At 41.1% G+C, this 21,661-nt stretch overlaps 1 protein-coding gene and 1 long non-coding RNA gene across 8 annotated transcripts in view; one reads left to right on the plus strand and one right to left on the minus strand.

Moving 5' to 3' along the window:
* AKAP7 (A-kinase anchoring protein 7) overlaps positions 1-21,661 on the plus strand; it is a 124,327-nt gene that overhangs the window by 86,294 nt on the left and 16,372 nt on the right. For 3 of the 7 annotated variants that reach the window (XM_060419652.1, XM_060419651.1, XM_060419653.1), the window contains exon 8: positions 5,475-5,543. The exons of 2 other annotated variants lie outside the window; for them this stretch is intronic. In XM_060419652.1, coding sequence (XP_060275635.1) covers positions 5,475-5,543 — 69 coding nt within the window. Of the gene's footprint in view, positions 1-2,958; positions 3,154-5,474; positions 5,544-21,661 lie in introns of those variants that run through there. 2 more of the 7 variants (XM_004011320.6, XM_027972470.3) reach the window with 2 other exon arrangements.
* Positions 550-2,875, minus strand: LOC121820181 (uncharacterized). The gene is made up of 2 exons (XR_006060625.2): positions 2,689-2,875; positions 550-2,575 (listed from the first exon to the last, which is right to left on the minus strand). It is a non-coding gene; the product is annotated as an uncharacterized LOC121820181 (long non-coding RNA).

Raw genomic sequence — 21,661 nt, forward strand, 5'->3', positions numbered from 1 at the left:
CTTGGACAGCAAGGAGATCCAGTCCATCCTAAAGGAAATCAGTCCTGAATATTTATTGGAAGGACTGATGCTGAAGTTGAAACTCCAATACTTTGGCCACCTGATGTGAAGAACTGACTCATTGGAAAAGACCCTGATGCTGGGAAAGATTGAGGGCAGGAGGAGAAGGGGACAGTAGAGGATGAGATGATTAGATGGCATCACTGACTCAGTGGACATGAGTTTGAGTAAACTCCGGGAGTTGGTGATGGATAGGGAGGCCTGGTGTGCTGCAGTCCATGGGGTCGCAAAGAGTCAGACACTACAGAGTGAGTGAACTGAACTGAGGTGGGGCTTCCACCTTAAACTATTCAACAATTATATACCGTTGTATTCCCAAATAATTGGGTAAAATATGACTACTTTCTAGATCCTTCTGCATGATACGTATTCACATTTGGGAGGCGGACATGGAATGGCGGGGGAGGGGGGTAGTTCTATTTTTTGACCAGAATTTCTCATATATATGAAATAGTTTGTTTCCTAAATGAAAAAATCCAGACACATGAATTTCTTAGTTATTTTGAATTAAAAATTTATGTATACGAAAGCTCATGAAATCTATAGGAGTGAAATCACATTTAATTTTATGTTGAAGGAATCATCTTTATTGAAAAAACTCACAACTATGCAGTGTGGAAACCATTCTTGGAAATCCCGAGCTCAGTCAGTTCAGTCACTCAGTCATGTCCGACTCTTGAGACCCCATGGCCTGCAACACGCCAGGTTTCCCCGTCCATCACCAACTCCCGGAGCTTACTCAAACTCATGTCCATTATGTCAGTGATGCCATCCAACCATCTCATCGTCTGTCATCCCCTTCTTCCGCCTTCAATCTTTCCCCAGCATCAGGGTCTTTTCCAATGTGTCAGTTCTTCACGTCAGGTGGCCAAAGTTTTCGAGTTTCAGGTTGAGCATCAGTCCTTTCAATGAATATTCAGGACTGATTTCCTTTAGGATTGACTGATTGGAGCTAGAAGTAGCCACAAACCTACAGTGTGAAATTGTAGCCTTTTAGAACTGAGATAAACCTTAGTGACCTTGAGCACAGACTCCATCCCCTCTTTGAGGTTAAACGATATGCTAATTATTTGCGCACAGAGTCGGACGTGACTGAAGCGACTTAGCAGCAGCAGCAAGCCAGTTTTAAAATTCCTTTCTTGAGTTTTTCAATAGTTTTCTAATCTTTCATTATGCTTAGTTCACTTTTAATGCTTATGGGGGAAAAAAGCCTCTAACATTTTATAACTCCATCCTCCCCGACCCCTTTTGGATTTCAGGACATCCTGGGATACACACTGTTACTTAGCTAACAATATATTTTATAGGTTTCATGCTTAATTGTACGTTTTCAGTAGTAGTGCCAACAGGGACTAATTAATAAAGTCAAGTTGCTAGAGTTCATCACAGGACATTATCCCCTGGAGGTTGCATTGGAGTGAGGGGGCTATTTGCTTGAACGCGGCAGGTGTAAGCAGTAACTCAAGATGGCAGCTAGAGGGTGCCAGAATTGGGAGAGGCGGAGGTGAGATTGCTAGCTGGTGCTGGAAAGACTTGAGATGTTCAGTCTATTCTGTTCTCTCCCTCCTCCCAACCACCACCTACTCTGCAATAATAAATTAAAATTTTATAATGAGTTTACCAGATTTACAGATGAAGATACAAAACTCAGACAGAGAGATCAGTGTTTCAGAGCTGTTAATACCAGACGGATCTGAGATTCAGACCTCTGGCTTTTTATTTCTAAAGGTTCTATCCCTACACCAGTGCCAGGATTAGGTGATGCCAGGAGTTACTCATGTTCCTCAGTGAAGTGTGTTCACTGCAGATGTTTCTTTAACACACAAAGTAATGCTTAGGATTTAAATAATAGTTGTTTTTTTTTTTTTTCCTTCCAGACTGTATAACTCTTTTTCTTCAGATGAGTAGGAAAGTAGAGACACTGCATTCAAAACCAGGGAAATTTTCATCATCACCCACTGCCTTCTCCTTCCAGTGCCCGGTGAATGGGTGTGAGTGCCTAGCTGGAAAGTCGAGGAATAGAGTAAGAATTTGGGTGGTATTCCTGGCACCATGAGCAATCTTTCCTTCCCATAGTGTTGCAAGATAAAGCTCTTCCCTGTGCAAGATAACAGATTTGGCACAATTACATGAAATCTTTACATGAACGATTACATGAAATTCAGAATATATCGTGTCTGGAAATCAGCAGTTTTGCCATCCCTGAATTTGCTTAACCACCTTAACCACCTTGTGTTTTTATTCAGCAAAGATGCTATTATTGCTGATCTTTTTCTCAGTGATTTGGGGCATTTTCTGGACTACTGACATACTTTGATGCTCTAATTTAAAAAATTCATGGTATTGCTTTAATGCTTTAGTAGAGAAACACAGCAGTGTTTAAAAAAGCAGATATTTAAATGATAAAATCATTTATCTCCTCCTCCACTTCGCCATTTCTACCCTTCTTGCAGCTTGAAGTTCCTGGTACTCCAACTTGTGTTTTCTGTGTTCTGCAAAGTCAGGTGCCCTGTTTCTGAAACAAAGAAATAAAAATTTCCTGGGGATAAAAGAAAGCTCTTCCTCTTTAAGTAGCAGACAGAATATATAGTCCCCCCTCTCCCGCTTTGAATTTCCCTGTGTAATTACCGTATCTGTCTGCAGGAGAAAGGACTCCTTGTGGTTTGTTCTCCACTACCTTTCTTAAAGACATATCTGCAGAGCCGGGCAGCGCACGTGGCACTCATCTCAGGGCGAGAGCTCCCAGTTTTAGAGAATTAGGCGAGCGTAGGGCCGCTTCTTTCCCCGAAAGCCAGTCCCGCTTCCCCGAAAGCCAGCCCCGTATCAGCTGCGTGGGGCTGGGGCCCGGGGAGGTGGAGCCTGCCTGCTCCTAGCGGCTGCGAGTGCCCCCTCGTCGGAGAGCATCCCCGCCGCCGCTCTCGCTGCTCTTGTGCGGCTCCGAGGAGTGGAGGAGGCAGGGTGTGCTCGCGGACCGTGGGGTAAACTGCAGTTGCTCTTTGGGGAGCCCGGAGAGAACACCAGGCGGGAGAGAGAGCGCCAGTGCCATGGGCCAGCTCTGCTGCTTTCCTTTCTCAAGAGACGAGGAAAAAATCAGTAAGTGGGTTTTGCACTGTGCTGAATCCTAAGTGCTTGGCTATTTAGAGTGACTGTCTTCTTCTAGGGGTAGTGGTTTTTTTTTTTTCCTTATGGGAAACAGGAGAATAAGGAACTGTGATTTTTTATGTGTATTTCTTAAAAGGATGGGTAGGTGTATAGTTAATAATTAACTGTCAGAGTACGGTCACTCAATGAATAGGGCTGTGTTGAAGATCTAGAATTTCATCTTCCTTCTGTTGGTATTTTACAGCTTATTTTTATCACACTATCTAGAGTCTTAGTTTTGAGTTTCTCTGCATGTCACTGCGTGCAGTTCGACAAATTATACAGGCCAGACTTCATTTGTATTCTCTGAAATTGAGATGTTTTCAGAGCAGTGCTCAATAATAACATATAGAGAAGTAAAGCTGGCTCGGAAATGACATGTGTTATACATTTGCAGATATTTTCATGTGTCCTCTGCTTTGTTCTCCGTGGAGGGAATTTGGGTGTAACTGTAAGATCCCTCCAGAGGAGGGATGCCACTTTGACTTCTGCAAAAACCTTGCTGAATATTCTTAAACTAATGTCAGTCAGGTTCCACATCTGCTTATGGCCTAGAAAACAACTTAAAGTGATGACATTTGCACTGAAATGTTTTCCTCCCTGACTTAAATGTATTTACTTACATTTCAACTTTGTTAAAAACAGTACCCACATTGTAATTAACATCCCGAACAGATTTGTCTTACACTAGTTACCCCCAGGTATTGAATTTTTACTTCATTTTCAGTAAAAATGTTCACAGACGTGCTTATTAAAATTTGCAGCCACATTTCTCTTACATCAGTGCTTTATTGAAATTTAAATAGGTCAACAGAATCTCTCAATATCAGGTTCAGATACTCAAAAGATTCACATCTGGCTTTTATTTCCTGTTCCTCAGGAAACTAGCCAGAGACAGGTTTAAAAGTAATGAATACATATCTTATACCTATGCACTTGGGAAAATAAGCCAGGTTTTACCAGAACTCTCCTGGGAATGCTTTGGAATAAATGTTAGGAGACTTTGGAGTATTTGCTTATTAATAAGAATCCACAGCTGTGCTCTAGATTTTACTGGTGAAAATGATACTCTGTAGTATACAGTGGTCCTGAGCTGAAAAACTGACATGACTTTGTACAACAGAGTTGTTCATTTTCTAAGAATGAGCACTGATATTCATTTGGCACCATGAAACTTTCCAGATATTTGTCAGAATGTTCCATTTGTATAACTGAGGCTGTTGGTTGATTGATTCCTCGAGGTAGATCTGCATAGGAAAAACCTTGGTCTGGACAGATGTAGGGAGCCTTTCCCCACTTCCTAGTCCACTGCTCCAGGTTTTCCTAGAGTTTCTGCTTTCCTTGTGTTCTCTTTTCTCTTTTTCCCCTGTCTGTGAGCAGCCTTCTCTTTTCTAATCATAGAAGCCAGGCTTTACCTTGATGAGGAATTTGCTCTTTTCTTTCTCAACTGGGACCCTGGGAATGCAAAGTCTTTTGTTTTATGTACAGCACCTCTCAATATTGATCAACAGGAAGTACTCTGGGGGGCTTCCTTTCTCAACTTACAAACATTATATAAAGAAAATGAAGACAAGACACTGTGTCTGAAGCGAAGTTCAAGTCCCAAAGTGCAAATTATGGTTAGAGTCAAAGCATTTGTGCCCCCTCTCCTCTCATTCATGCCTACTGGCCCCTGGATCGTCCCCATTCTCTCCCCATTATTATTTCATCTGTCTTTGATTTTGACATTGCTTCACTCTTTTCTTCATGCTCTATTCACATAGTCCATCAGCTGTTGTCTGGTGTTGTGTTTAATTTCTTTGCTACAGGGTGGTCTAAAGAGAAGTTTCTCTGCCAGGCACTGCTATGCTGATGGTCTACCAATACTTACAAAGGGGACTTGTGAAAAAAGGCAGAGATATTCTTAGCTAGCATGCTTCAAGAAACATGTAAATTAGCACTAACATAAATATTCAGTTCATAAGTTGTGTTGATTGCATGTAAAAGAACCGATATTAGATGTTTGGGAGGGCCTGATCTTGCTACTGGATTGTGCAGTAAGCTTCTGGGTCTTTCTCATTTTTGTGAGCCCACCTAGTAGCCTTGTGAGCCTGCTCTGAGCCAAGTGAGGACCTCCAAGGAGCAGAGCACAAGAGTGCTTATGCCCACACCCTTCTAATTCCATTGTAAAGGGTGATGGCCCCAGAATGTAGCTTCTGAGAGCAGCTCGAATGAGGAATTAAATGAGTTTTTGGTAAATGTTTACATTTGTGGTTGTCGTTCCCAAAACACAGGCGAGTTGGAAAGCCCGTCCTCTATAGCCCTGCAGAGATACAGAAGGGAGGGACCCAGCTGGCCAAGTGGTAAGAGTCAAATGGTCCCTTTCCCCTCCTGCTGATGTTATATCCTGCCTTTGCCCTTGGCGGTGGTAGAGAGGAAGTATTCTCATCTCACTGATTTATTAGTGCTACTGATTTAATCAAGCAAACTGATTTAAAAAAAAAAATCAACTTGTGCAAGGGCAATGTTTGTGTGAAAAGTTAACTGTATGCACAGCCAGAAATCTTGATAACGGGGTGAGTAGTCAAATCTAGTAGAACTCATCATGGTTTATTTTTCAGTAAATGCAGCACAAAGCAGCTAGACCATTTTTGTTTAAAGCCCAGCAGTGGAACATTTTCTCAAACTGTATACTTTTTGGCCACAGTAGGTAGAATAGACCGACAATAAATGCATATTTCTTGGAAGATTAAGCTCTTTCTCTTGCTACACAGGACCATACTTACCATGAAACGTTTCTGCAGATGTTGTAGGATTCATCAGTGTTGTAAATAGTCTTTGATGAAGTCTTTGCTGAAATCTTTTATAGTACTTGTGTTCTTTGAATTTTACCTCATTGTCTCATAGTGAGCTTCCTGAAGGGGTTGTTCTTGAACAGGAATACTGGCTTATTGGCCCCTGCAGTTTGTCAGTCTCACTAAAAAACCTGAAAAGGAAGCTTTAATCACTATAAGAGATACCTCTATAGCTAATTCAGAAGGCATTTTACTTGCTCCTTTCCTGTTGCAAATTTTCCCATTTTGAAGTACATTTGCTTTATGTAGAATGAAACAGGTGAATGTCCATCCTGTGGTGATTTGTCAAAGGGACATGTATTAGCGGAGGATAGAGCAGCTGATGGTTGGGTGCACTGACAGCTCAGTTACTTTCTAGCCCTGACCTTCTAGGATGCTGAAAATAAGAGCATTAGTATGTACTTTAGGGCTCCCAGGTGGCTCAGTGGTAAAGAATCTGCTGGAGTAGGAAATGGCAACCCACTCCAATATTCTTGCCTGGCAGAAGAGCCTGGCAGGCTACAGTGCATGGGGTTGCTTAGAGTTGGACATGATTGAGCAACTAAGCACATACATGCATACATACACACACACACACACACACAGAATATGTATTTTAACAAGAAACATATCTTAATTTTATGTGTTTAAATAATACATAGACATTTTACTTTTATATATGAAATATGTTTCAATACAGTCATTCTGTGTTCAGTTCAGTTCAGTTCAGTTCAGTTGCTCAGTTGTGTCTGACTCTGCGACCCCATGGACTGCGGCATGCCAGGCTTCTCTGTCCATCACCAACTCCTGGAGCTTGCTGAAACTCAACTTGATTGAGTCAGTGATACCGTCTTTTCATTTCATCCTCTTTTGCCCCCTTCTCCTCCTGCGCTCACTCTTTCTCAGCATCAGGGTCTTTTCCAATGAGTCGGTTGTTCTCAAAACAGGTGACCAAAATATTGGAGCTTCAGGTCAATATCAGTCCTTCCAGTGAGTATTGAGGGTTGGTTTTCTTTAGGATGGACTGGTTTGATCTCCTTGCAGTCCAAGAGACTCTCAAGAGTCTTCTCTAACACCACAGTTCAAAAGCATCAATTCTTTGGTGCTCAGCTTTCTTTATGGTCCAACTCTCACATCCATACATGACTACTGGAAAAACCATAGCTTTGACTAGATGGACCTTTATTGGCAAAGTAATGCTGACAAATAGCTGAGTCTTTCTGTGTGGGGTGAGTTAAACAGATCATTTGTACTGTTTTATAAATATGAGTCAAATCTGAAGATAGTTTGTTTCTGATGATTTGGAATTTGATTATAGACCCAGTAAATACAATTCCTCTGTAATGAATGAGACCGTATGTACAACTGTAGTCACCTTAGATGTCAGCCTGGAAGACTCTGTTTTTATTTCCATCATGGCCAGGAAGGGAAGAAAGGGACTCGCAATTTCAGGCCTTTAATTGTTGAGCAGCCTTACGGCATTTATCTGTGTAGCTGCCCTTCCTCTGAGGGACTCCTTCCCCTTCTCTGTGGTGTCTGTCCATCATGACATTAGGCTTCCCTGCCCTGGGACATGTGCACACGTTCAAGGGACATGTGGTCCACGTAGAGTTGACCAGAGTCTTTTGTAAGAGCTGATCAAGGATCTGTCTTCCTTTTGGGTTGTGAGTGAAAGGGATGTAAGCACAAGATTGCTAGCTGATAGGGAGTTAGGGGGAATCTTCCTGGGAGTGAAGCACAGAAGAAAGAGGCCAGAGAAGGAGAGAGAAAAAGAGACAGTCCTGATGATATTGTTTGAGTCTCTGAGTTCAGCTGTGACTAAGACCTGTATTTTGTGAAGCAATAAATCCTTCCCCTCTTTTTCTGTTTAACTTGCTTGGGTTAAATTGTTATCACCTGCAACCAAAAGGCTTCAGATATGTTCTGGAAGATACTCAGTGTGTCTAAGAGTACATCCATTCTGGAACAAATATTTCTAAACCTAGCGAAGAAACCAAAAGTCTTTGATTTCTTCTGAACTTTCATGTTCCATTTTAGTGGCAATGAAATTTATGGGAGCTGTTAGAAAGAATAATTCAGTTCACTTCAACTGATAAATATTGTTGAACACATCGCATTTGGAAAGCTTTGAGCCAAGTGTTAGGAAGACACAATGATGATACATGATCCTTATTGTTGGAGGATTCCTTTTTAAATTCACTTGATTCTTTAAAAAGAGATGTGTTGGGTTCCAGTATTTATCATGCCTTGAAGGGAGAAAGTTGGGGATGAAAGATCATGATGCTTTCATTCTAACAAGCAAAGCCACACCCATTCATTTCAGGGAAGTTACCAGCCAAGTCCAGTGAAACTGAGTTAATTACCACCTAGGTAGAAGTTACCTCAAGCTCTTATCACAGGCAGTGGTTATAGCTTGACTCAGGCAATCACAGTTTCTACAACAGACATTTTAGCAAATACAGTTTTCCTTAACAAACATTTATAATGTCAAAGGTACAAGTTAGCAGACCTTGGAACTACAAAGCCAACCTTTCTGGTGTATAGTAATGTTGTTTGCCCTTAGCAAATAGTCATAGGCAAAAACTGAACTATATGATGAAAATATAAAGAATAAGTATAGTTTTAATTATATAATGAAAATACAAAGAATCAGTATAGTCTATGCCAACTAGGATATAAATAATATTAATTTTACAAAAGGCTGAGTCACAGATATTTGAAGCTTACAATTTTCTGTTTCTGCACACTAAGTTCCCCAAACTTATGACTTTAGTCAAGGACATTTGTTAACCTCAAACATGTATACATGAAAATTAGAGTGCTGGGAGAAAGTGGTGTAAACACAGGATGCTTTGAGTACATGGAGAGAGGGTTTCATATTCCCAAGAAAGAGCTCACCCAGTTGGTAAGAATCGGATGGCTTGTGGCTCAGACGGTAAAGCATCTGCCTACAATGCGGGAGACCCAGGTTCGATCCCTGGGTCGGGAAGTTCCCCTGGAGAAGGAAATGGCAACCCACTCCAGTATTCTTGCCTGGAAAATCCCATGGATGGAGGAGTCCAGTAGGCTACAGTCCATGAGGTCACAAAGAATCGGACACGACTGAGCGACTTCCCTTCTTCTACTTCTGCAGCAGCCTGTGTCCCCCTACCCCGACTCTGTGGTAAGATAGTTGGTGTTGGCATTTGCCATGTGAATTACACCAAGTTTCAGTTTGATATCTTACATCTGACTGTTAGAGCAAAAATAAAATTCACACTTTCTAAGCATTTAAAATATTCAGCTAAATTTAGCTGTGAAGCTTAGCTTTTGAAGAGTTTTGATTGATGTTTATGATAAGTAATAAACTGGCAAGTAGATGATCTGTTAATCTAACACTTTCTATCTAGATCTGTAGCAGTCAGACCTTATTTAGAATTCTGACAATCAGGATTGTGTCCTGAGGAGGCCAGGATGGCAAGGAGGCTGGAAACCACATCGTAAGAGGAAGGCTTACAGACTCCAGCTGCTTAGCTAGGATGGTCAATTAATTGTCTTATAATATTTGGAGGATTCTTTAATGTGGAAGGGAAAGAAGATATTCTCTATGCCTCCAGGGTGGTAGAATTAAGACAGTGAGTGTTCATTTTAACTCATTTTCTTCTGGTGATTTTAGGAGCCAAATGGTAAAGCTACATTAAACCCAGTAGTAGTCTAATTATATTTGCACAGCTCTTGTTTTAAATAATGAAAATACTGAAGTGAAGCCCTAAAGCAGAAAGAATTATAATCAGATTTTACCTTAATAATTTTTAATACGTTGCCTAACAGAAGATAATTTAAGGCAGAGTTTTCAGACTATTTTTAGCCATCACACTTTTTCTTTAAAGTGAAGTGAAGTGAAGTTGCTCAGTCGTGTCTGACTCTTTGCGACCCCACAGACTGTAGCTTACCAGGCTCCTCTGTCCATGGTATTTTCCAGACAAGAGTACTGGAGTGGATTGCCATTTCCTTCTCTAGAGGATCTTCCCGACCCAGGGATTGAACCCAGGTCTCCCGCATTGTAGGCAGATGCTTTACCATCTGAGCCACCAGGGAAGTCTTTCTTTAAATGGAAAACCAAAAGTTTTATGAAAAAAAAATGCCTCTTTATTAATTCATATTTTATAATGACTATTAATGCCTATTTTAAGTTAGTACCTTTAGGATCAACAAACTTGCTTTAAAATAGACAACTTTGTGTTCTTGTCTAGGTACACTGTCATCTTACCTAAGTATCACATAAAATACTGAATATTGAACTCCATAGTAATAGTGAGTGAAGAAGTGAAGTGAAGTGAAAGTCAGTCATGTCAGGCTCTTTGCAACCCCATGGACTGTACAGTCCATGGAATTCTCTAGGCCGGAATGCTGGAGTGGGTAGCTGTTCCCTTCTCCAGGAAATGTTCCCAACTCAGGGATCGAACCTAGGTTTCCCGCCTTGCAGGCAGATTCTTTACCAGCTGAGATACAAGGGAAGCCCAGTAATAGTGAGTATTTGGTATCAATAAGTCCTGGAGATAACAAGCCAAGGCATACTGTGTTTTGTATGATTGTCTTTATGAGTGAAATTTTTATGAAAGCATTTTGGCCAGATTTACATCAATTTTAAATTAATTTTCTATAATATGAGTATAGTGAATTTAAGATAAAAATTCATTGTGATGCTGTCGTATACCCACTACTGTATAACATACACTATACTTCAATACAAAATTAGATATGCAGATTTTTAGGTTTTATAAAGAAAACCTAAAAAGATATATAAAACTATATGAAATTTGAATAATAAATTTAAAAACATATCAAACAAATTGTTTTATGAGGAAACAAGTTCATGAAATATGCAGTTTTAATTTTTTTAAAAATCAGACTCCTAGCTGCTTTTGACTTTGTGCCTCTTGTCTTTGTCATTCATGACTTCAGTTCAGTTCAGTCGCTCGGTCGTGATCGACTCTTTGTGGCCCGATGAACCGCAGCACGCCAGGCCTCCCTGTCCATCACCAACTCCCGGAGTCCACCCAAACCCATGTCCATTGAGTCAGTGATGCCATCCAACCATCTCATCCTCTGTCGTCCCCTTCTCCTCCTGCCCTCAATCTTTCCAGCATCAGGGTCTTTTCCAATGAGTCAGCTCTTTGCGTCAGGTGGCCAAAGTATTGGAGTTTCAGCTTCAACATTATTCCTCCCAATGAACACCCAGGACGGATATCCTTTAGGATAGACTGGTTGGATCTCAACAAGGGACTCTCAAGAGTCTTCTCCAACACCACAGTTCAAAAGCATCAGTTCTTCAGTGCTCAGCTTTCTTTGTAGTCCAACTCTCACATCCATACATGACCGCTAGAAAAACCATAGCCTTGACTAGATGGACTTTTGCTGACAAAGTGATGTCTCTGCTTTTTAATATGCTGTCTAGGTTGGTCATAACTTTCCTTCCCAAGAGTAAGTGTCTTTTAATTTCATGGCTGCAGTCACCACCTGTAGTGATTTTGGAGCTCAGAAAAATAAAGTCATCCACTGTTTCCCCATCTATTTGCCATGAAGTGATGGGACTAGATGCCATGATCTTCATTTTCTGAATGTTGAGCTTTAAGCCAACTTTTTCATGACTTAGGCCTCTGTAAATACTACATTGTTTGTGTCAGGTAGGATCCAGTCAAGAAAATAGGAATTATACCAATTATTTTAGCAGAGTATTTAACCCAGGGAATTAGTTAAACATGTTTTGAAGGAACTTTTTAAAAAAAACCAGATTTGGTTACAGTAATTCAGACTAATTGTTAATAAGATATTTCTAAGGAAGACCCTCACCCAGATCAATTTAACTTAAAAACAGCAAGTTATTTTAGACTAACTTACAGTTTATGGAAATGCTTTAAAAATAATATGTTCTGTTGAAGTTTGTTAAGTATGTATTCTGCGGTCTTTACCGTGATTTTTTTTTGGTGTGTATTTCTTTTCCCTGAAGTTTTATTGAGATAAAATTGACATAATTTTGGCATATTTCTTTTAACCAGGATTTGAAATTTAAAAAAAATTTATTGGAGCATGGTTGATATACAGTGCTGTGTTAATTTCAGGTGTACAGCAAAGTATATCAGTTATACATATACATATGCCCACTCTTTTTTAAGGTTCTTTTCGTTTACAGGCAAATACAGAGTATTGAGTAGAGTTCCCTGTGCTATATAGTAGATTCTTGTTAGTTATCTGTTTTATATGTAGTGTTATGAATATGTCAGTCTCAATCTCCCAATTTATCCTGCCCCTGGTAACCATACATTTGTTTTCTATATCTGTGATTCTCCTTCTGTTTTTTTTTTTAAAGGCTTTTCTCACATAGACTTATTTGAAATTAATGTTCACAGTCAGTACAGATATAGGGGCAGGTTAGTGAATTAGGTGAGAGTTAAACCTTCAGGCAGGTGGGCGTGAGTGTTTGGGAGTGATCAGCTGTGCTCTCATGACTTTGGGGATTAAGGAGAACCAAAGGCTCAGATGCCAGGAGACAAGGCAGTCAGTAAACTGTTCAAAAATCTGAGGAATTCTTTCAGGGGTCTGGGAACCAGTCAGTCAGAGCAGAGATAGAGAAGGGCAGCAAAGAAAGTCAAGGCGGTGAGAGGCTGGATGCTGGGAAGTCACATGCTGCTGTGCTTAGTTGCTTGGTTGTGTCCGACTCTTTGCTCCCCCACAGATTGCAGCCCGCCAGGCTCCTCCGTCCATGGGGATTCTCCAGGCAAGAATACTGGAGTGGGTTGCAACGCCCTCCTCCAGGGGATCTTCTCAGCCCAGGGATTGAACCCAGTTCTCCTGCATTGCAGGTGGATTTTTTACTGGCTGCGCCACCAGGGAAACCCAAGAATAATGGAGTGGGTAGCCTATCCCTTTTCCAGGGATCTTCCTGACCCAGGAATAGAACCGGGGTCTCCTGCATTCCAGGTGGATTCTTTACCAGCTGAGCTACCCAGGATGTCGCATATCTGAAGGTACTTTATGCCATAAAACATAGATTGCAGCGTCTCTGATATGTACAATGCCCTCTAGGGTCATGTAGCTTACAACCTGTATCTTCCCTGAGATTTCATATATGGGAATTAGAAGAGGAAATCTTATTCTACTGGAATGCTGAAGAATGCTCCCCAGAGCTGACAGAAGTCCTATCCCCACTGAGTAAAGCCTGAGAAGGTGAGGACACAGAGGTTGTCTGAAGCCACTGCCCCCACCAGCAAGCAAAGCCTGAGGGCGTGAGAATGCAGAAGCTGCAAGAAGAGATGGAGAGACAGAAGGCTGACAATGTCTCTAAGTCAGTCTCAAGGTCAGCTCTCCACCTTTCTTATTTGCATATGTGACCCAGCAAATTTTCCCTTTTAATGAAAAAAGGATAAATTTGCGTTCATGAATGGGATACATGGCAGTGGCCGTGGCTTCAGGCAACCTCTGTGTCCTCACCTTCTCAGGTTTTTCTCAGTGGGGATAGGACTTCTGTCAGCTCTGGGGAGCATTTTTCAGCATTCCAGTAGAATAAGTTCTCTTCTATTTTTCATATATAAAATCTAAGGGAAGATACAGGTGGTAAGCTACACGATCCTAGAGGGCATTGAACATATCAGAGATGTTGTAATTTATGTATTACGGCATAAGGTACCTTTGTATACTAAAAAAAAAGTATCTTAAGAACAATTTTTGAAAGCTAGAAGTGAAGTATGTTGAGGAAGATACTTAAAAAAAAAGTATGCATGTATCATGTGCTCCAGAGGTAGCCCTGGTAGACCAGCAATCCCACTGGAGCCATGGAGAATGTGAGATGGGCAGTTAGTTGAAGGGGCGAAGTAAACGGGATGCTCTTCCCAGAAAGGCTGGAGGAATAGGTGAGGAAGAGGTTGGGGGAGTGGATGTGGCCTGAGCCCTGTGGGAGTGGGCAGCAGTGGAGCAGTCACGCTGATCCTTAAAGGAACCCTGATTTGCTCTTTCTCCTCTCGACAAGAGGAACTACTGTGTTTCTGCTTTCACCGAATCTCAGGAAGCTCAAGTCCGTTTCATGGCTCTCATGATCTGCCTTTCTGTGGTCTGTGTTTCCTTCTGTTCTTTACTTGCTACTGTGATTTATGTGTTTTCTTCATCCTGATTTTTATTTTTTACTTATAGTGTACCTTTTACTGTAATCTTTTTTTTTTTTTTTTGCCATTAATTATCTCAAGTCTTTTGAGTATTAGACAATGAATGGATGGAAAGAAGCACTGTGACTGAAAGTACCTGGTTGCTACCAGGAAGATGAGAATAAAGCTGAGACTACTGAGGATTGTGACATTTACCACATGTGCATAACACATGTTCTGATGTTGATATGTTCCTGGGAAGTTGTCTATATACGCTAAACTTGATGTGATTATTTTTATCCATTGTGATTTTAAAGTACAGAAAAATCGCTGCTTTCAATGCTTCCCTTTTAATTTGGTGCATGTAGAAACATAAGTAGTTGCTGGAAACACAAAAGCACCACTCTTAGAATTGAAAGAGGGCAGTCTTTCCCTTCTCCAGGGCATCTTCCCAACCCAGGGATTGAAGCCAGGTCTACCACATTGCAGGCAGATTCTTTACCAGCTGAGCCACAAGGGAAGTCCAGGAATACTGGAGTGGGTAGTCTATCCCTTCTCCATTCATCTTCCCAACTCAGGAATTGAACCAGGGTCTCCTGCACTGCAGGTGGATTCTTTACCAAACTGGGCTATCAGGGAAGCCCTAATAGCTTAATAGAAACTTAAAACCATCTGTATCTTCTGTTTCAGTTATTGTCTGTTTATATGTCTGCTTGAAGGCTTTTTATCAGACTCAGGAGCAGTAGCCCTTCTCTTTACCTAAGGAGGAACATTATTTAGTTGCAAAAGAATATGAATGTAAGCTATATAGAGCAATGCATACCTTACTTATTTGCAGTCATTCCAATTGTATAAAGTGAATAGGTTGCTCATATCATATTTGTTTATAGGGCCCTAAGCAGGGTGCTCATAAACAAATAGCCTTATAGCCTGATAAACTGAAAGAGGGTTGCAGTATTTATTTCATTTAAATCAAAACTATAATTGTAGCTAATTTTATTGAATACTGTAAGGGGAGCACTGTGCTAAGGGGAGCACTGTGCTAAGTGCTTTGTGTTATTATCTCATTTAATTTTCATAGCCCTTTATTCTCGTACAGCTCTACTGTTATTCCTGGTTTATAAATACAGAAAATGACCCTTAGAGGGGTTAAACAAGTTTCACAGGGATACAGAGCTAGTGAATGGGGAAGTGAGAATTCCAGTCCAGGTATTCTGACCCTATAACTAAAAAGGAAGCATTCTAAGTATTTTCTGGCTGGAAGTCTCACTTTTAGAGCTAAAAATACCATAGAACACATCATAGGAATAATTTTAGTTGCCAGACAGGGGGACTTCCCTGGTGGCTCAGACAGTAAAGAATTTGCAACATGAGAGACCCAGGTTTGATCCCTGGGTCGAGAAGATCCCCGGAGAAGGGAATGGTTACCCATACCACTATTCTTGCCTGGAGAATCCCATGCACAGAGGAGCCTGGTGGTCTACAGTCCATAGGGTCACAAAGAGTAGGACATGACTGAGCGACTAACACTTTCACTTTCAGAGATAAAGAAGCATGGAGGTATAATGGCAGAAGTGTGGTTTGAGTCACAACCCTGTCATTCTTGAGTTGTGTAGACTTGGGCAAGTCTCATGGTTTTTCTGATCCTTTGTGTTCAGGGTGGGGGTAAAATAGCAATAACAATAGTAAGCTTTAGATTTAAATGTGTGAGGAAAAAAGCCAGGCACATAACAGGCAATTAATGTTAGGTTTTTATTATTATTATTAAAAGGATTCGTAAATACAGTTATTACAGCCAGAGTTATATGCTGTGTGTCATGGAAACATAAGTATGCAGAGTCTCAGGACTCATTATACAGGACTTTACTAGGCCTTAGAAGAAGCTGGTGATGCAGGAACTTGGCTCTTCAGCCTCTAAACTCCTGGGAGGAGACTCTAAGCAGTGGTGGTGGGGGCAGCTCTGGTTTCATCCTCAGAGAGGAATGGTGATGTCGTGGAGATCATCTCTGATCTCCTTCTGCTAAGCATCTTTTCGGTGCCCGGTTTCCCCAGGAACATCAAGCTTGCCTTTGTGGGAGCTGGAGAGGGAGTCCAGTGTGGTAGTGACTGTCTTTTGTCCACCCCTGTACCACGTGTATCTTTCTACCCAGTTCCTAAAATTCCTTTGACTAGGAGCAGTTCTTCCCCATTTAGACACCAAGAGCTTGAGAGGCAAACCTCCACCGCTGGAAGAAATGAATTTACCATTACAGACCAGCAGTGATTACTCAACAAGTTCACCTGCTCATTTAACTTCCTATAGAATCAATTTACACAGGCAGAGAACTTGATGAGTAGTAGATATCACCAAAGAGAACTTTAAAAAAATCATTTGATTTTTGTCTTTTTGGAAGCCTCTAGTAAATTCATAGTCTTAGGTCACTGAGAGAAGAAAAGTGTATCCTTGATTACCTTTAGGATATACTTTTATATTTACTTTTCTCAACCATTATTTCTGAAGCTGAAGCAATCAATTTATGAGTTCACTGAGCTTCATTTTTTAAAATATAACAAGACCATGCGTAATGAACAGTTGGCCGCACAGGCGAGGGCTGTGGGGCTCAGATGAGCGGGGTGGTTAGAATTGTAATGGTGGGGTTGGGGAGCAGTGACAATGCCTTTGGCGCCCCACACCTCTCTGTAGGCCCACTCTGTCCCCCTCAGAGCCTCTCTGAAGGTGTGTGGGGACAGCAGAGCAGAATGACTTGCCCCATTTTACAGTGGGGGAACAGCTCTTTTTGCTCAGGACTCAGTATTTGAATGTGTGCTCTATTCCTTTGTTTTTATTGTATGCCCAGAGGAATGGCCAAGGATGACCGTAAATTGTCAGGTTTCTCTTGATTTTGTTTTAACGGTCAACCATCTCATCTTTATGTTTTGTTTAGCCTGGAAATGCTCTGTTTGACCCAGCAGCATTGCTGGAATAATAGCCATTAGACTCAGTCCACAGTTTTTCTCAGAGCTTACAAGCCAAATATATCATCCTGTACATCTGGATTTCCTCAGTCAGACTTTGAAAATTAGGTTTAGGGAGCCATGACAGAAAGATAACAGAAGCAGTTTACACTACCTTCTGTGTTGGCTAGTTGAATCATTAGATGGAAGATTTTTTAGCATGAAACACACTCTACATGATCATACCGAAAGCATTTGCTTTAAGATTGTGCAGTTAGCTGAGTTAAACAGAGCTAGGTTTTGAATCCTTTTAAAGGATTGAGTTGATTTCTTTCAACTTGTGTATGATATTTTAAGTATTTATGGTGCTCTTAAGACTTCCCTGGTGGCATTAGTGGTGAAGAACCCACCTGCCAATGCAGGAGACAGTGCAGGGTTCATTAGATCCCTGGGTCAGGAAGATCCCTGGGAGGAGGAAATGTCAACCCACTCCAGTATTCCTGCTTGGAGAATCCCATGGACAGAGGAGTCTGGCAGGCTACAGTCCATAGGGTTGTAAAGAGTCAGACACGAGTTGAAGCAACTTAGCACGCATGCTGCTCTTGATCATATTGTGGTTAAGCTTAGGTTTTGTCCCTCTCACTAAGCTTAACAACTGGTTATTTGCATCAAGCCTAAAACAGAATGAAGCAAAATCACTGGTTAGTGGCATAGCTGATGTTTTCCTATAAAATAATAGAGATGTTCTGAGACCCAAGCTTACATTTTGAAGCATTAGCGGGGTTGTTAAAATCTGATTTTCTTTACCATTATACCTCATGGGTTAAAATAAGCAATTCCTTGAAGACCAGCCATAGTAAGTTCTGTGTATGTCAGAAATGAGAAGTATAATTTGATCATAGTAGATACTCTAGAAACAAGAGATGAGCAGATTCCACAGCATGCCCTGCAGGAGCCTCCGTGGTCCCTCCCGCACATATTTTCAGCCTCATCCTTCTTCATCTCTGTCTCCTCCTCTGTCACCACCTACAAGACCGCGTTCTGAAGTTTCCCTTATTTATTAACACATAACTTCTACTTCTACTCAGTTGCAGGTTTCCTGAAGACAGGGTCCATGCCGGATTCATTTCCGTATTCATCGTAACACTGCTTATCACAGATAGAGGGTACTCAATGACTCTGTGGCCGGAAGGATGAAAGGAATCAAAGAGGAGAGCAAGGGGGAAAGAAGGAAGGAAGATGGAAGGAAGGGATTACCCTGCATTCATCAACATCCATTGTTGTTGTTTCGTTGCTAAGCTGTGTCTGACTCCTTTGCACTTCCATGGACTGTAGCCTGTCAGGCTCCTCTGTCCATGGAATTTTCCAGGCAAGAATACTGGAGTGGGTTGCCATTTCTTTTTGCAGGGGATCTTGCCAACCAAGGGATTGAACCCATGTCTTCTGAATTGGCAGGCCGATTCTTTACCGCTGAGCCACCAGTAAAGCCCCCAAATCCATTATTTAGTCTAAAAGTTAAAAAAAAAAATTAAAAATTTCAATCTGCTAGCAAAACCTTCTGAAACTTTGCTTTCCAGTCAACCAGTTATTAAATGATACAGTATTTCTCATACATATACCTTCATTTCTCCAGGATGAGGCTGCATCAGGGAGTTTTGGAGAATCTGCTGGGGGCTGGGTGTCGCGTATCAACTCATCTTTCTGATTTCAAGTGGGAGCTGTGGGTTGCCATCACTTCTACATGGTTTTGGTAGGCATTTTATCTAGCTCTTGTATCTCCATGTTCTTGCTTGTAATAATAGAAGAACAGCACTTGTTTTACCTCATGAGATTTCTTTGAGGACCAAATAAAAGAATGTTCCAGAAAGCACTTTGGAAAGGGTGAAGTGTTACCTAAACAGATGGAAGGATATATTCCTGCTATTGCTGTTAGTGACCTGGTACCTTGGGGTTTTTCCCAGCCTGTGGAAGTTCTTGATCTGGGTGTGTCCTTATTGCTTATAAAAGAGGTGAAGTGATATCTACAGTTATGATTTATTTCACCAATTAGATTGATGGCAACATTTATGGTGCTGATTACATTGGTGAATATTACCTTCAAAACAGGAAAGTGACCTTTATTTCTGCTTGAATCTGCCACTACCATGGAAGATCAGTCTAGGAAAGAAAAGTATAGTTTATCATGGGCAGATGTATTGGTCAAACACATGAAAATTAATTCTAGTTAGTCATACCTTTAAATTTTATGTGGTATAGTTGCTCAGTCGTGTCCGACTCTTTGTGACCCCACGGATTGTAGCCCACCAGACTCCTCTGTACATGGAATTCTCCAGGCAAGAATACTTGAGTGGGTTGCCATTCCCTTCTCCAGGGGATCTGCCCAACCTAGGGTTCAAACCTGTATCTCTTGCATTGCAGGTAGATTCCTTACCCTCTGAGCCTCCAGGGAAGCCCTCAATAAAAGAATGAATAACATAAACGTAATAATTTTAAGATTCAAAGCAGTGCTCATTTTCTAGCCTTCTTGTCTCTCTGCCAGATAAGAGCATGATTATTTGAAAATTTATGCTCTGTACATGTCTGAAACATGTTCATTTCTTCTTTGCCGTGAGAATCACTTCCAGTGATAGCCAAAGAAGTTGAGACTTCTTTGCACCGGGGCTTGGTTTTGGAAGGTCTACTTCTTTATCACTGCTCAAACTGCACTCCGCAATCATCTTTGTACAAATGACATAGAATGGTGCTGAGCAGACCATCAGGGGGTACAGGGAACTCTTTATATTTCCACCTGAGCAAATACAGGAATCAAAATTCAGGAGGAAACAACCACAGTTTCTATTTAATAGAGAGCAATTTGTGATACGGAACAGCAGATAGACACCTACAGACAACACAAGGCAAAACAAGTGAGCGAAACAAACCACCGAGAGCAGAGTGCCCCTTGGAAATAGATTTCAACAGCAGAGTGATGATAATCACCTGTCAATCAAGTACTGGGTAGCAATTTAGTTTGCAGGCTTTGAACATATTGGTGCAAATGATATGTGTCTGATACACTGAAGAGGAGAATGAGAATGATTTGGGTTTATTCATGCTCAGAAACTACCCCAGTTTCTTTCTCTGGAAATTATTTTCAAATTTTGATATTGAGCACTAGAGAAAAAAACATGATTCAGAAAGAGAGCACCTGAGACTCTGAAGCCTGCCGCTGGGAGAGAGCACAGATATCATAGTTGAGATGTGACTCTTAGAGAGAAGAGCTGAGGGAGTCATGCTTATTACTCACTTCATGCTAAATGCAAAGAGAGGCAGGGCGCCAGTCCATTCAGCGAGTTCACATGTTGAATAAACCCCTCAATAGTCCCTCATCTTGGGGAGGAAGTTGTTCTCATTAGTATTTTATTAATTGAGGTAGAATTTGCATACAGAAAAATTCACTTTTTTGTGTGTATAGTTCTATGAGTTTTAATCAACACATAGGGTCATATAACCACCACCACAGTCAACAGTGGGAAGAGTTGCATTACCCTTTATATGTTCTTGGGCACCTTTGTAACTCCTGTCCTCATCCCTAGTCCCTGGAAACCACTGGTCTGTTTCAGTACTGATAGTTTTCCCTTTCTCAGCATGTCATAAAGATGAGATCAAGCCATCTGCAGCCTTTCGACTCTGGCCTCTTTCACTTAGCATTAATGCACCCTAGCTTCATCTGTGCTGGGGCACGTATCAGTATCCATTCCTTTGTTTTGCTGAGTACTAGTCCATTGGGTGGAGACACCACAGCTTATTGATCCATTCACCAGTTGAAGGTATTTCATTTGTTTCTAGTTTGGGGCATTTGTGAATTAGGCTACTGTAAACAGTCATGTAGATTTTCATGTGAGCATAAGCTTTCACATCACTTTTTTTCAATTCTAGTGAAGAATGAGATTGCAGGGTTGCATGGTAAGAGTATGGCCAACTTTCTTTTTTTTTTTAATTTTATTTTTACTTTATTTTACTTTACAATACTGTATTGGTTTTGCCATACATTGACGTGAATCCACCACGGGTGTGTACGAGCTCCTAATCCTGAATCCCCCTCCCACCTCCCACCTCATATCATCTCTCTGGATCATCCCCATGCACCAGCCCCAAGCATCCTGTATCCTATATCGAACATAGACTGGCACTTCGTTTCTTACATGATAGTATACACGTTTCAATGCCATTCTCCCAAATCATCCCACCCTCTCCCTCTCCCTCAGAGTCCAAAAGTCCGTTCTATATATCTGTGTCTCTTTTGCTGTCTCGCATACAGGGTCATCATTACCATCTTTCTAAATTCCATATATATGTGTCAGTATACTGTACTAGTGTTTTTCTTTCTGGCTTACTTCACTCTGTATAATTGGCTCCAGTTTCATCCATCTCATTAGAACTGATTCAAATGTATTCTTTTTAATGGCTGAATAATACTCCATTGTGTATATGTACCACAGCTTTCTTATCCACAGCTTTCTGCTGATGGACATCTAGGTTGTTTCCATGTCCTGGCTATTATAAACAGTGCTGCAGTGAACATTGGGGTACATGTGTCTCTTTCAATTCTGGTTT

The sequence above is a fragment of the Ovis aries genome, chromosome 8 (genome assembly GCF_016772045.2).
Source record: "Ovis aries strain OAR_USU_Benz2616 breed Rambouillet chromosome 8, ARS-UI_Ramb_v3.0, whole genome shotgun sequence".
Lineage (NCBI taxonomy): Eukaryota > Metazoa > Chordata > Mammalia > Artiodactyla > Bovidae > Ovis > Ovis aries.